Source organism: Candoia aspera, chromosome 1 (genome assembly GCF_035149785.1).
Source record: "Candoia aspera isolate rCanAsp1 chromosome 1, rCanAsp1.hap2, whole genome shotgun sequence".
Taxonomy (NCBI): Eukaryota; Metazoa; Chordata; class Lepidosauria; order Squamata; family Boidae; genus Candoia; species Candoia aspera.
The window spans coordinates 174,902,636-174,919,288 of NC_086153.1; the positions used below are offsets into that span (position 1 = coordinate 174,902,636).

The 16,653-nt window shown below is 36.2% G+C and overlaps 1 protein-coding gene across 1 annotated transcript in view; it reads right to left on the bottom strand.

Moving 5' to 3' along the window:
• PARD3B (par-3 family cell polarity regulator beta) overlaps positions 1-16,653 on the bottom strand; it is a 569,932-nt gene that overhangs the window by 446,392 nt on the left and 106,887 nt on the right. Inside the window, exons 3-4 of the mRNA XM_063317964.1 lie at positions 14,473-14,644; positions 2,463-2,572 (exon numbers count right to left, since the gene is read on the bottom strand). Coding sequence (XP_063174034.1) covers positions 2,463-2,572; positions 14,473-14,644 — 282 coding nt within the window. The remainder of the gene's footprint in view (positions 1-2,462; positions 2,573-14,472; positions 14,645-16,653) is intronic.

The following is a 16,653-nucleotide window of genomic DNA, read 5'->3' on the forward strand; positions in this document are numbered from 1 at the left end:
TCATTCAGCACTACTGTAACTTCAAACAGTCACTGACCAAATGGTCATTAAGCAGGTGGAAAAATATTAAGTTCCTTACTTACAGCATTATGTAAATAACTCAGTGACAAAAGCAAACAACAGAGAGGAGAATGATAAACTTTTCCACACATTAAATTCATAGCTAATCACCTATTTACTGGTTACTTTGCTAAAACTGCGGAACAGGTTGTCTCAATCAATTTAGTAAGTTGTGGTAACTTATAAAGGGACCTTGTCAAACAAGAATACTCATCTGACTATTAACTGCTTCTGCAGCATCCCAGAAAGTTCCAAAGTGGATTTCTTTACTTATATGTGCATTATTAATAATATGGTGAGTTCTATTATTATCAATTAATTATCTTTGTTTACTCAATCCAGCCTAATATTTGTGTAGTTACCAATTAGATTATTGAATCTGTTTGCTAAAAGACCTTCATTGATTTTATCATCTGCACTGAAAGCTGGTCTATTCCTTGAAATTAATAGTATAAACTTTTTCCTTGATTCCAAGGCTCTGGAATTCTCTCTGCTCTATATTTTTATTAATTTGGGTAATAATTCTATTTTACTCTATAGTTTTGAATCCTTTTTTTTAAATTTGACTATTTTTTCTAGGTAATACTCCTATATTTTACAATTAGATTGACAATATCCTCCTAAAAGAATTTGTACCTGTAACTTATTTTTAAAAGTTCTTTATTTCCTCAGTTTATAGTAATTATTATAGTTTTCCATTAATGCTTATATATTTTTTCATTTATTAATCCCTAATACTACTCATTTAATTGGAAGAATTAATTATACCATACATATTACATTCTGGTTTGGCTTTTTTTTCTAATTGTCAATCTAATGAATTACCATGTTTGGCTACCTTTTCAAAGGATCTTTATTTAATGAAAACTATGAATTTATCTGCTTTTTATGATCCATTAAATACATTGTTTTCTTAACTTTCAGATTGGTTCATATATATCCATATTTACAGGGTGGTTTCTTTTATGTTGTTCCTGTCATTGATTTATATCTTTTATTATTTGATTTGCAGCTTTCTTATTTTTTCCTATTATTAGATATATTTTAAAAAGTTTTCTCACTATAGTACTGTTTCAAATGCACTTCAAGCAGCAGCATCTAAACTTAGGATGATCTAACCAACTAACAGGATCAAATCTGGTTTATACTTGAATAGGATACCACAAGAAAATGGCAGTGCTATAGACTAGACCAGGAAGTTGAAAAAAATCTTGGAAGAAGTTATGCCATATTATTGCTAAGAAAATATCATGGATATTTCCATGTAATCAGCAGGAATCAAGCTCTACTTGAGACTGCCTTAATTTCATGATCATCTATTCACTATGATATTGAAAGAATTCCTCTGTGTTTAAGTCTATTTTCATTTTAAGTTCTTGCAAAATTATTAAATCTTTGTTTGAAGTATATTTTGGCAACTGTACATTGAGTCATGAACCAAATTCAGCATTTTGCAGAAACTACCACTAAATATAATCCAAAAATACAAATAGTCTGGATTTCAGTAGCAAGTACGACTGCCAGAATAACAATTAAAATCCTCTTATTTAAGTTTTAATTCACCTAAATTTAATCAAACTTAATATAGGTAACAATAAGTTACATCAAATAAACAAAATGTTTAGCATGTACTCATTTATGTAGATGTCCTTTTGCGTATACATGTAACTAGAAGTGCCAGTTGGAACCAAATGCAGCTGCTACATTAATAGCTATGTGAAACTGCTGTGAAAAGTAAATATTCTCATTTCAGTAACATCTTACTGAACAGAAACACTGGAGATGTTTAACTTATGTGATAGTGATTTTTTTCATAGCATCTAGAATTTTCGGCATTCTATTGAGATGAAAAACAGTGCTTGCATAACACACATGTATATACAAAATAGAAGAAATATCAGACGTTCTTCTCAGCATATGTCTTCAAAATTCATCTCTTATTTCTGCTTCTTTCAGGTGTATCCACATATACACAGCTATAGCTCTCCATATCATACAGACCTTAGAATTTTCATAAATCTCAGGAGCAGTTTTTCATGTAGCATACCCAGTTGTTATAAAACTGGTTTAAGAAAACACATTACTAGAACTCTGCCTAAAGTATTTTGCATCCAAGTTATTACTCAGGAATAGTAAGGTAAGCAAAAAAGTAGCTTCACAACAAATACCATTCTTCCATTCTCCTTCTCTAGGACAGAGAAACTTTGTCATACAGGACTCAAATAAACTGGGGAAATTGCCCCAGAAGTTTGTGCAAGAATCTTTGCCAAAAGTCACCCATCAGTCTTTGGGTAATTATAACAAAGCCTAATAGAATATAAATTGCTTATCAACCCCTAGATTTCTAAGAATTCTAATACTGCTAGGAACAATGTCAGAATTTTGAAGCACAAGATACCTACTGACACAGAGGTCTTCAGAATATGGTGATTAGCATATGAAGTTCCTGCTACAAAGTCAGCTGGCTGTCCCACAGCTGGATCACTACTCCTTCTAACCAAAAGTGGAGTACCTGGAAACATAAAAATAATAGGTTTCATATTAGCTAATTTGATTAATTATGATCACTTCAGAAGCATTCACTTTCATAACACTGTATATTTCTACATGGATTTAGGGATCCCCTGCAAAACAATCAACTGTGGCTTTATATTTTTAATATGGAAAAGAAAACTATTTTGACTGGAAATTCTAAATATGTCAGAGAGAAAAAGAGAAAGATGTAGTGTGTCAATGAAATCCAGAATATGTAGCATACCCAGTTGTTGTAAAAAGGGTTTAAGAAAGCACACTGCTTTACTGGAACAGCCATCAAGATGAGTAGCCTTTGATATCCTGGTTCTCTATGAATTGGTCCAGTTTCCTTTTAAAAGGAGTAAGTGAGAATAACCACAGCTGATAGTAAAAATCAAGAGTATCATTATGTTACTGAGAAATGTTTTCTTTTCTCAGTTCTAAATCTCCCTCAATTTATTTTTTAATGGTTGATCCCGTGTTTCAATATTGTAAAAGAGGGGCAACATTCACTCTTTCCCCATATTTAGAACCATGAATTTAGACAGTCTGAAATAATAAATAATAATAATTTATTAAATTTATACACTGATTCCCAGCAACTCTGGGTAGTTTACAATTATTAAAAACATTTATTTATATATATATATATATATATATATATATGTATGTATGTATGTATGTATGTATGCATGTTCGTTTGTTTGTTTGTTTGTTTTTCTATCAAATTTATATAGCCGCCCATCTCACAAAAGTTTAGAGAAGTTTATTTAAGGGTAAAACCCACAAAAAAAAATGCAAGACAAAAGAACCATGATGGCAAAGAAAACAAACCCAGGGAGAAACAGAAAGGAAGAAAAGGGCATCAGTCATCCTTGCCAAAGGCCTGGGTGAAGAGCCAGGTCTTTAGTGCCCTTTGAAAGACCAGTAGGGTGGGAGCCATTCGAATTTCAGGGTGAAGCTCATTCCAGAGGGCAGGCGCTGCTACAGAAAAGGCACGCTTCTGGGGTCCAAATAGAAGGCACGGTTTAATTGATGGAACCTGGAGCATGCCAACCCTGCCAGATCGAAGAGATAGGCAAAGGGGGGCAGGGTACTCATTTTTTAATTTTGGGAAGAATACAGAATGCTGGAATACATGCGTTGTGCATGCATTTAAAGTAAGTATTTTGTCTTATATATCCCATTATTAAAATTTCCTCTATGTTGATCTATGTTTTATTCTACTGATAACATTGCACTTTCTATATACATGAACCTTTCTCTAATAATAGTTTATACAGGACATTTTCATAATCCTATCTATTCTTAGTTCCCATAGCTCTTTTTGACTCAGCTGATCTAGTCTCTGGGTCCTTAGCCAACCTGGCATAGTGTCTCAGATTTCACTCTACTGTATATAATTATGCCAATATAAATTGTTCATTTTTTTCATTCCTTCAAAACCAATTCTTCAAAAGTCTGTACATCAATTGATAGAGCTCCTGGAGTGTTAAATATACATTTAGAATGGAAAATGTGGTAAGGCTCCATATGAGTAGATGGTCTATTTTTAAAATACTATTTTAGCTTTAATGCTCTCCTAAACAAGAAAGTGTCAGTTCTGGTTTGTGATTGACTATGTCTTGGTGAGGGTACACAGCCCTTTTCTGAGCAATTCCACTTTATTCTGATTTGAAATCTTAAATGAAAGATCCACCGGTTAATTTTTCTCCTTCCTCTTCTGGCTTGCTGTTGCTTTCATGATCTGATGGGTTTATTTTTGTCATGTTATTCTTATACTTCAATTTTTCAATATATTGTATTTTTTACTTTATTTTGAAATAATGTATTCACTGTCACTATATTCAAATCTAGTTTGTGAGTGTGAACTGTATCCTTTCTCTTCATATGTATCATTTTCATGTAATTATGCCAAATAATTTTAAACTCTTCTCAAGTTTTTTTGTGTTCAAAAACACATGAAACCTAATCTTAACCCTAGCCCTATGTTATAATCATGATGACATCACTGAAAATTTAAGCTTGAGCTCATTTATTTGAACTTAGAATTTCTGAAGTTCTAAGGCCAAATCAGCCAGTTTCTCATTCATACTTCAATGGATTGTTCCTTCTCTATCTATGAACATGTTCTTTTTTCTTTTCTTTTTCCTAGACCTTATGGTATGCTGAGTGATTATATAGCTTATCTCTCTCTCATTAGTTAAACTTGAGTTTTGATTATTCTACCGTAGTCATCAATACATTTTGGGGAATGCATAATCTTCGTTCAAAAATATTACTCATATGTTGTTAAACTCAACTGAGCCCTTATAATCAATATTATAATAGAGTGGAAAGAAGTTTGAATTAAGTTTGAAGAAACTTAAACAATTATATTAAACAGTAATAGCTGGGAGAGTAGAAGAGCTTCATGCTATTGAGCAAGCTGGCATTGTTTATCTTCAAAAATATTTATACATTTAATATTAGGCACATCATGTAGTGGACTTCAAAACTCTGGAAGGCCACTAGATGACAGCAAACAGTCAGAGGTCCAGTGAAAAGAATGGCAGTCTCTGATCACTGGATCACCTCATTCTGCTGTGGCTTGCAGAATGAGGTTACAAAACCCAAAAGGAAGTGTTTAAAAAAGGACAGAATTAGGTCTTTGGAGGTATTTATCAATAATTAAACAAGATACACAGAAGTGATCAACATGTAGACTTTTTATTCCAATCACATTTTCTTTCCTGTATACTTAGTGTTATATCTTTTGCAACTACTCCAAAAGATTCAAGTTTTTAATACTAAGTAGGGTCAATTTAAGGGACACGGTGGCGCTGTGGGTTAAACCGCTGAGCTGCTGAGCTTGCCGATCAAAAGGTCGGCGGTTCGAATCCGCGTGACGGAGTGAGCTCCCGTTGCTAGTCCCAGCTCCTGCCAACCTAGCAGTTCGAAAACATGCAAATTTGAGTAGATTAACAGGTACCGCTTTGGCGGGCAGGTAATGGCATTCCGTTCAGTCATGGCAGCCGCATGACCACGGAAGTGTCTACGGACAAACGCCGGCTCTTTGGCTTTGAAACGGAGATGAGCACCGCCCCCTAGAGTCGGACACAACTGGACTTAATGTCAAGGGAAACCTTTACCTAGGGTCAATTTATGTATAATTTTAAAAAAATCAGTCTATATCCTGATCATGCAAAAATAGGATAAAATTTTTCATTTGCATTTAAGATCTAAATTGTTGTAATGGAGTGCAAAATGGAGCTACAAAGATCCAGACAATAAAAGAACATTTAATAACACTGAAATACAGTAGCCAGAAATCAACCAACTGGTTTTTTAAAACAAGGATACACTTTATACTGCACCTTTAATAAAAACAAAACAAAATCACTGAGATTGAAATTAAGTCCAGCTGCATACGCATTTAAACTATTGAGCTTCAAGTAGCTAAAATCTCTTCCCTGCTTAGAATTTGACAATGCTGAATAAAAAAGCTAACTAGTGTCCCCAGAGGGGCTCAAAATAGTCCAGATGGCAATCGCAACTATACAGCTGAAACCCTGGCTCCTTTGTATATGCATCAATATTGCATGCACAAACGAAGTGGCAAGGCTTTGACTGGGCTGTTGTGACTGCCATCTTGAATTTTTTACGTTTCTGATCCACTCCACAGCCATGGAGGCTGCTGCTAGATGATTTAGCATTTTGACTGCTTATGTGCCATCAAGTCGGAGTTGACTCTTAGGAACCACACAGTCAGATCTTCCCCAGGAGGATTTGTTCCTAATCTTGTTTGTCAGGTCTTCCAACAGTGCACCTATCACTGCTGTAATTGAATCCATCTACCTTGCCTCTGGTCATCCTCTTCCTCTCCTTCTTTCCACCTTTCTCTGCATTATAGACTTTTCCAGAGATTATGCACAACATCCATTTATACAGCTATGTTGGTACTTCTTCAGCAAATCTTGTTCTGCTGTATGTTTAATAATGCTTTCCTCTAATTAATAGTTAACTATCCTATAATTATATGGATCACTTCTAGATCTCTTTTTAAAAATCATTGTTCCAGTGGCTGCTTTCCAATCCCATTATAGAGGCTGATTACAGAGATAATTTGCATATTATCATTTGCATATTAGCATATCAGCAATTTCACATATGAGTTCTTTCCTTTAACTCTCAAGAGATTATCATATAAATCAGGTGACTTGTTAATTTGTAATTTGCCAATAAATTCTAGAACTTCTTCTTCTGTCACCTTTATGTCACCCAGCACTTGGGACACCTTATCTGTAAAAGCCATTTCAGGTATGAAGTATTATATGTCTTTCATTGTGGAGAAAAACCTAAATAATTAATTCAGGTTTCCTGCGATCCTCCTGTCCTCCTTTAGCATTTCTGTACCATCTGACAGTCGTATGCCTCTCTGGCAGGCTTCTGATACTGTTGTTATGATTGCTATGAGTTTTTGTTACAGTCTTTTATCAAATCCGTGTGATGATAATTAGTGTCACTTCACATTCTTTAGGTGGGTCTAGTTTTCTTTATTCACCTCCATATCAATCTGAGGGGTGGGGGAGAGGGGTCAGAGTTATATTATTTTTTATCTTTATATTACCAACCTGAGAGACTTTACGGAAAAAAATCTAGTAGACCTTATGTGCTCTTTAGCACATAGCAGTTCAATGTTAAGTAAGACGTTTCCCATCCTTTCTTTGGATTTTGGATCCAGAAATAACACTCTCCCAATGTTTCTTATAAATGACACAAATTGCTGAGGTAGATAATACCTTCTAAAATAAATTTTGAACTAAAATTGAAAACAACTTGCTAAGTTAGAAGAACAGGCTGAAGTAACAGAATGCTGTTTAACAGACACAAATGCAAAGTTAGGAAACTTTCTGTCTTGGTAATAATACCTGTGCAAAAGCTTTTGTTATACTACTTGACTGAAAATCATATATGAGGCAGCAGTAAAACGTGATTGCAATAAAAGCAAATGTAACTTCATACTGCAGCATCAGAAATAGAGTTCACAAATCACAGAAATTAACAGTTCTGCTTTATTCTGCTTTGAATAGAATTTTATACCATTTGAGGTATAAAATATATATTTCCAAGCATCCCACTTTGAAACAAGTTCGGAAAAGGTCAATGAGGTCAGTTGGGGATTAGAAACTAACTCCAGCAAGGGGAGCTTGAAGGACCGATGAAAAGAAAAGGGTGAGGTGAGATGACAGCATTCTACTGGGGAAGGAGAGCCTTGCAGCGGTCTGAGTGGGCCCTTCTTGCCCTTGGCTTTTCCTTCCCTCTGGGACTTGGAGGCTGGTGCATTAGAGCGACCACACTCACACTCCAGCTACCAAAGGCAAAGCCTTCCAGACTTGGAGGTGGGTATGTGAGAGGGCAGGAGGAGGAAAGGATGACCCTGCAGGCAAGAGTCACAGGTGGCAGTTGAGCAAAGCAAAAGATGCCCAGGACAAAACAGGCTGGGTGAATGTGCTGGATTGGAGTCAGCATGCACTGGGCAACTGGAGGAGGAGGAGGAGGAGGAGGAGGAGGAGGAGCAGCAGCAGCAGCAGCGGCGGCGGCGGCGGCGGCAGCAGCAGCAGCAGCAGCAGCAGCAGCAGCAGCAGCAGCAGCAGCTGCTAGAGCTAATTCAGCAGCAGCAGCAGCCACCAATGGAGCCCAGCAACTCTGCCAACTTCTCCAGCAGCACCAGAAACCAGCTAGCACTGGTAACAGACTTTTCCCCTTACCAACCAGATCCTGAAAGATGCCAAAGCCCCTGCAGCAGCTGAAGCCAGAAGCAAGAGGCACCCATCCCCAAAGCCTGGAAAACACCAGCCAGCAATGAAGGCAGACAAACCTGGGATAGCTAAAGAGAGGCTAGAATGCAGGCGGAGGAAAAAGAACCTTGGTTTCCTCACACTCCACCCCTGGAAGAAAGACCAAGGACAGGGCTAGCTAAACCCTGTTAATTAGCACAATTATGGGCAATTCAAGCCTGCATGTAAAAAAGAAAAGGGGAGAGGAGGAAAGAAAGTTTGTAGAAACTCATGGAAACCATAGATACAGTCATAGTAAGAAGCTCACACAATAAGATATAGAGTAAATAATATTTAGAGTAGATAATCCCATAGAAGCTGTAGGAATAAGATAAACCATTTCTTGTTCCTTTTTCACCCACAAGGTTTTGACCTGCCAATGAGTTTCATGCACCAATCGATTATGTCCGCTTATTTCACTGTGTCACTTCTTTTCCCCAACCAAATAGGTTAGGGTTATCAATCAATGGTTGACATCTCTGTAAATTTATGTTCCCACAATGAAATCACAAGGATATTATTATCTGTGGCAGGTAAAAACTTTTTGGAGATGAGATTTTAACGCTTGTGGCAAGCAAACAAGGAACAAGAGCCAATAAACGTAAGTTTATCTTATCTTACAAGTTTATCTATGAGTTCATAACCATGAACTCACAGGATACTCATAGAAGATGTACAGCAAATAGGATTTAGAAAGAGATATAAAGACAGACAAGATTTAGAAAATAAGTGGTTTATTTCCCATTTTGTTTGGAAGGAAATTGTTTATTTCTGTACAATAAATCCTGTCCTGCAACAAAGTAGAAAAGTGGACTGTCCTACGTCCAAATGATCCCACCGTCATTACCTACCAATACATGAAAGGATGTCGCAGAGAAAAAGGTCAAGACCCATGCCCTGTCATTCCAGAGTATGGATTGAAGAAAGGTAGATTTTGATTGAATGTTAGGGGGGAAAAAATGCAACGGTAACAGTAGTTTACATTAGACCCAGTTAACCAAAAGATATGATGGCTCTACTTTGCTAAATGTGTTCAACCAGAGTCTGGATAGTTATCTGACAGGATTGCTTTAATTTGGATTCCTGCTCTGATTAGGAGGTTAGATTCTACGACTTAAATGGCCCCTTCCAATTCTGATATGCCCATGATTTCTACACTGTTTTCTAGTATCAAACGTTCCAATTTCCCAGTCTTTTCTGATGAGGCATCCAACATAAATTTCTATACATTGTTTCTTCTTTCAAGAGTATTTTGTATGTTTATTTCCTTCTAATGCCTTTTTACTTATTTCACAAATTGTATTGAGCTCCTATATAAATTTTAAGTATGCTAATTGGATATTCTAAACTATTTATTTCAAACTTTAGGGATGAATCATCCTGACAAAATGCTCCTTTTGGCCTTCCCCCAAGAACTCAGTTAATTAAAGATTAATATGCAACCAAAACTTTTCCTCTTGGGTCTGATGGATAAACAGTTGGAAAAAAGTCATGGGACTTCGTTTTTGTATATGATAACAGTGAGATTATTGTATGCACAAAGATGGAAAGATTTGGCAATACCTACAATGGAGGAATGGTTGACGAAGATGATAGAACTTGCTGAGATGGCCAAATTGACCTGTTTGATTAGAGAAAAGACAATACCTACATTTATCGCTGACTGGATACTCCCTATGGACTTGCTTCTCTTCAACCTTTCTGATATTAAATATGAACAGTCTGGTTCCCTTGCAGTTAAACAGGAACCTGTCCCATTTTGTACAACCAAGGGCCTTGTAACTGCAAGTGGCAGTGAGATTAACACTCATTCTTGATTTTCTTCAAAATATCATTTTAAAGAATAGCAAGGAATTCTTTAATCAGAGCCAAATCCATCTAACCCAGAAGTATCAATGCCAACACATGGCCCAAGCAGCCTTGTGCGGCCCGCCAGCATTTGTTAAAAACTCAATAAATTCTCTGCTGCCAGGATGAATCCACTGCTGACACCACCGTCCCAAAAGACATGCTGCTGAATGCCTCCAGCCCAGGCTTCACCACCACCACCAGCTCCAGGACTGCTGCCACTTTGCTAGTTGCCAAACAGCTGATAAGTGTCCCAGCTATTTTCTTGCAGCCTGCAATTATTTTTAATTTAGCAATGTTGCCCTTTTCCTTCTGTAAGTTCTGTAGGCCTGATCTACACTAAATGGTAGCATCATTTTATTTCAGAATTATTTCTCACTTACACTGCTTTTCTGAAGTGTATAGCCTTCTTGTACTTCTTACACGGAAATTTACTTTAAAAGGAAAGCATGGCTTTGAAAAAGCTGACATAAAACATGTTATCAGTCTAAGAGATATGGCTTCCTTTTTTAAGTTTAATGTTTATAATCATCAGCAACTCCAATCTTTGTTTTCTGCACACCATTCCAAGACAGGTCCTATTCAGATCTTTGAAACCTCTAAGTGTGGAAGGGAGACCAGGACAAACATGTTCTCTCCCATCCACTTAAAATCCCATCCTTGTCAACATAAGGAAGCTGTGACAGAAGGATGTGGGGGCCATTTTCATATGTCTGAAATGGAGCTGTAGTATAAATGCAGCAGCACTTAACAAATAAATATTGAGTCATAACTTAAATATCAAGAAACCGACCCATGAACACCAATCTGGTTGAAGCAAACATTTAAGAGATCCTTGTCAGAGTGTACATGCATGGAAGATTATTTTGAACTTTACACATTCTCTGCTTGCTTCCCCACATGTTTTTTAAAACATCAGTAAAAAATATAGTGTTAGAAATTGTCCTCTCAGCTTCTTTTTCCAGTCAGCCTCAAGGAGAATACATGCTAAACAAAAGGTAAAGGAGAAGCAGAAAATAATTATTTCTTATATTTTTATATTTTCCAGGAAAGAAAGCTCCCTACATACACACACCATAAAGCTACAATTTATCAGAATATAGTAAAACATATACTGATTCAGAGGATTTTAAAGATTAATATGCAACCGAAACCAAAACTTTTCCTCTTGGGTCTGATGGATAAACAGTTGGAAAAAAGTCATGGGACTTCGTTTTTGTATATGATAACAGTGAGATTGTTGTATGCACAAAGATGGAAAGCTTTGGCAATACCTACAATGGAGGAATGGTTGGTGAAGATGATAGAACTTGCTGAGATGGCCAAATTGACCTGTTTGATTAGAGGAAGGACAATACCTACATTTATCGCTCACTGGATACTCCCTATGGACTTTTTACATAAAACAGAACAAATGAACTTACAACCTATGGTTTTGACAATTAGGTAGGATAGATTACAGAAGGAAGAGAGTCACAATGTAACTTTAGAGAAAGAGGTAAATCTACAACTGTACATATAACTGCTGTAAAGAAGATAGGAAGCCACTTCTTTATATCTTTTTTCTTTCTTTTCTATTTTTCTTCTACCAATTTTCTTTTCTTTTTTGTTTCGCACTTTAGCTTTCTCTTTTATTTCTTCCTTTTTTCTTTTTTCTTCTTACTCTATTTTAGTTTATATTAATTTTTACTCTTGTTTTTAAAACTTTCAATAAAATTATATTTAAAAAAAAGAATAAAGTAAAACAGAACACAAAGAACCAAACATAGGATTTAAAAAGCTTAACAAATTAAAGACAACTGTAGAATTACAGCAAAGTAAAAATCTATAGCAGAGGAAATATTTAAAAAGCACACACAACTTTTTAAAAGGAAGGATTAAAAAGCATGGAAGAATTTAAAAGGAAGGCACCAGATGCATTAAAAAAAAACTTCAGTGAATGGGCTTTCTAGGGACAGCACACCTTTACTACTAGAGCATCTCCACTGAATATCCCACTGATTATTTAAATGAGAAGCTACTAAAATATAGATAATTGCAGCTGAAGACGTTGATGAAAGGAGCAGTTAAACAGCATTACAGATTGCCTGCATGTTGCATGTTTTAAGAGAACAGTCAATAACAAAACATGAAGAGAAAGACCAAAGGTACACACTTTGAAGTTTAACTTTATGAGCATGATTTAACTTATGATTCCATATCAAATGACAATTTAAACAAAGTATTCACTTTGATAATACTTCGTTTCTATCTAAGAGCCAGTTAAATTACTTTATAAGTGATATCAAAAGCAGTCTGTGAAATGCCAGCTAGTGTTCATTTTAAGCTATTATTGCCAGAAGTATTTTGTAGACTGAGATATATCCTTGACTCATACCACTTATGCTGACATACACAAGTGCAATAGGGTAAGCCAAAGACAAAGGAAACAAACTGAAATAATAGGCAGTGATGAATGGTTAAAAATTGATTATTCGAAATGTTAGCCCATTGAAGCAACTAAAAAGGAGAGACGGACTACATGCATTAAACAGCCTGAGATTTTAGACTTCTGTTACTTTGATAATGCTACAAAATACTTTGTCTTCACAATGAATAATTAAACTTCATACTAAAGTATGGAACAAATCCTAAAGTACCGCCTCTCAAGATTAAATTACTTAAATTGGGGGTTCTAATTTTTTATGGCCACTTTTTGTTGCTTATGAATGTGATAGGTACTAATCAGTAAGCATTGCTGCATTACTTAGTGTGGACTGGGCCCTCCTGGCTTCCATGAAAGGGGTTTCTAAATCCTCAACCCATATCCCAACACTCCTGGGAAGAGCTAACTTGGTAATGGTGCCACCAGGCATCTGTCTCTAGAGCAATCCCTCTTTACCCTGGTCTTCTTGTGAAAAGGCATTGGCAATCTTCCTTCCTTCCATAATTGACCAGATGGGAAGCCATGCGCTCAGTAGTCCCTTTCCCCAGAATGAGTGCCACTGAATCATTAAGAATGCAAGTCTTTATTTTGTATATCAAGGTCAGAAAACAAGAAAGGGGTCCAAAGGCACAAAAATTGCTTCAGAAGAGACTGATTCAGCTAGCTGTTTCCTCAGCCCAGAATCTCTGAAAATGCCCAAAGTCCAACAGATCACAGTCATAAAATAAAATGGAATCTACACCATATCTACTGTAGCTCCATTTTTGCCTAGCTTGCTGAATAATGCCCTGATCTCCAACTCAGGTTTCTGTGAGTTGGGGCTTTTCTTACTTGGATTTCAGCCAAGACCAAGAAACAGCAAAAGCAAATCCCTCCTTTTTTTAAAAGCCCACCTGCAAATGAAAAAGTCCTATTCCTGACTGGCATTTCAGCATCTGATTTCACTGGATTTTGGAGGTCTCTGCCCATGTCCCTGGTTGACAAGTCAGGTTTCTCTTGGATACTTTCAGTGTCTGAATCTCTTAGAATGGAACTTTCTCCCATTCAACGCATATCAGCTTCCAAATAAGGAAGATTTAAGAAAAATATAATGTGAAAGGGAAAAAAGCCACTATCTGAAACAAAACAATCCAGAGTTTGACATATACCACTTTTATAAACCATCATTTTTGATATTTTGTTCTATATATTATATTCATATGATACAAGCATACTTGTGATTGGCTGCTGAAAACAAAGGCCCCCCAAAGGGAACATAACATGCAACTTTCCCCTTATACAGCAAGACAGTAAAAATGTGACAAAAATTAGACAAATTAAGACTTTATATAAATCATGTTTCAATGGCTCAATTTATATATGCTACAAAGCTTCAATATCTTTTAATTGAATAAACAATTAATATCGCACTTATTATCATTCTTTTAGTTTTTATAAACTGATTTGATACCAAACAAAATAATAAATCCTTACAGAACCTGCCAATAAAAGTGCAACTGGAAGTCAAAGATTTTAAACTATCTGGGTTATGACACAGAAACCTATGCACAATACCTAAAATGAAAGACACGTAGAGTCAGGAATAATTCCAAGACAATTACCAAATAAGTCCTCTCCCTTCAACAGAGGCAACAGGCAGTGATTTAAATGTGGGGGTAATGATTTTGCACACCTTTGCCATGCAGAAGGGAGCATTTTAACATTATTTTATTAGTGCCTATAAATGCTCATGAAGACAAGTGACTCAAGAAAATTGCAAGGGACATTTTTATCTTACAATCCATTCTTAAAAATGTAAGTACCTACCTAATTTCAGAGCAGAGGATGTCACTTCAATCTCTCCACCAACAGGTTGAAATGCAGCTAGCTGGGCAGCTACATCAGTCTCAAAAGCATCTGGGCTGTTGCCTTCTGTTAAACTACCGTTTGTGTCATTAGATTTCGGGAATGCATCTTGTTCGTCGTACACGGCAATCAACTGTAAAATAAAGTAATATTTTATAAAGCATTCATAAGCAAGGATGGGATTCCTCCATGGAGACATACCACCACATTAGTACTCCATTCTAAACAACAGAGGTCTACAGCTTATAGGACTTTTCTCCAGCCTTCAAGAAAGGAGCAAAAACAGGGAAGAGCAGGCAAACAGGATAAGAGATAAACAGTTAACAAAACCAAACTGATCTGGTGTTTTATGTCAAACAGTGTGCAATTCTCCCTGAGAAAGGAGTTCCACAGGGATAGCATTACTACAGAGAAAGCCCTGCTCCTTGAAAACACTCACAGACATCTACTGTGAGGGTCACGCAATACAACGCTGGATGCTGAACCAACTTCAGTTGTCTCAAGACCAGCACCTTGAAATGTCTGAAACTATGTGCAAGACACAGAGAAAGATCTATTAAGAGTTCCAAAACAGAGACTCAAAAGTTGTACACACATATACATACATATACATATGAGAGAAAAAGCACACCAACATATGTGAAACAGCATTGATTAAAAAATCAAAAACAAGAAAATGTTCTCACACAGTTCAAGTTTGTAACAGCAAACAAATTATTTAAACATTGATCATACAACACGATATTGTATTAAAAGAAACAAGGAATATGACCCAAGTAATATTACACAGTTTTACTATAAATCTAATCAAAACAACAAGTGTTACTGTATCACACAAGGGGAAGGTAACAGGTGACACTCCAAATAATGCTAAAACACAACTCCTAGCACCTCTTAAAACCGGACACGCTGCCTGGAATTAAAGTCCAATGCTCCTGTCCTTCTGATATGAGAGAGAGAAATTGATTTTGTTAATCACATAAGAGTATATTAGTAGTACTGAGATATATTGTTCTATATCCAAAATAGGGGAAATCGGTGCTAAAGGATTCATAAAGTCCACACTGTGACTCATTTTCCTCTCTAAGAGCCTTCTCTACTCTGACAAGGGGAGTGCTACAATTTAACATACAATTAACACAAGCAAAAAGGAATTAAAACATAAGCTCAAATTGCTGTAGTCTGGACCTTTCTGCTGGTCAGTAAGAAAAATAATATAAATAAAATTAACCAAAGATGTGGTAAAGTATAACAATTAGTTCATAAATGAAATAATTATGAAGACTTTGCATGGAAAGTTACATTACTTTGAAGTAATGAATCTTAAAGCACAGTCTCTCTCTAAAATATGAAGCAAGTTACATTAACATTTAATTATTTGGACAATCCAATTAATGTACTAGTAACTGCAAGATACTATAGGAAGTACATTTTAAAAAATGTTGCAAAATTGAATGAAACCACATACATGCCAGCATCCTAGCCAAAGCCCCAATATTCTGGTGAAAGTTTTGTTCTTTTAATGTTTTCACCAGAATCAGCAAAAGGTTTACCTGATATTCAACATGAATTACAAACTTCAGGGTGTTTTCAGCCAATCCAGAGAGAGTGAAAAACCCAAGTATATCCATTTCCAAGTATATCCATTTGCTAATGAAATGGCAGGTGCCAGTAAAGCAAATCCCTCCATGCTTCCCCATTAGGGGATCTCAGGAACAGACAGGAAAGTGCACCAGGGTTGCGGGCAGAAGGGAGCAAAAGATATTCACGTGTGCAACCTTATGTAAGCCAAATATGTTCCAGAATAGTTCTTTTTCAAGTCTACATATGGAGATAGAGTTGAACCAATGATAAAAATGAAATTCTAAATGTAAACTCTCCTTTGGGGAGGGAGGTGGAACAGGGAGGGATGCCTTAAGGCTTCCTTAGGCTTACAGGACCAATTTCATCTCTTAAAAAAACCAACAGCCTTCCCCATGTGGGCCAATTTTTCCCACCTTCCATAATGTGGATAATATTGTTAAGGAAACAGAAACACTACTAAATCCTGCACTGACCGAATAGCTGTATCTTCTAAGGTTTGTTCTGAATGCTTAACCTCAAGTACTAAAGAATGGGTTAATCTCAGAATTCACTATGAAA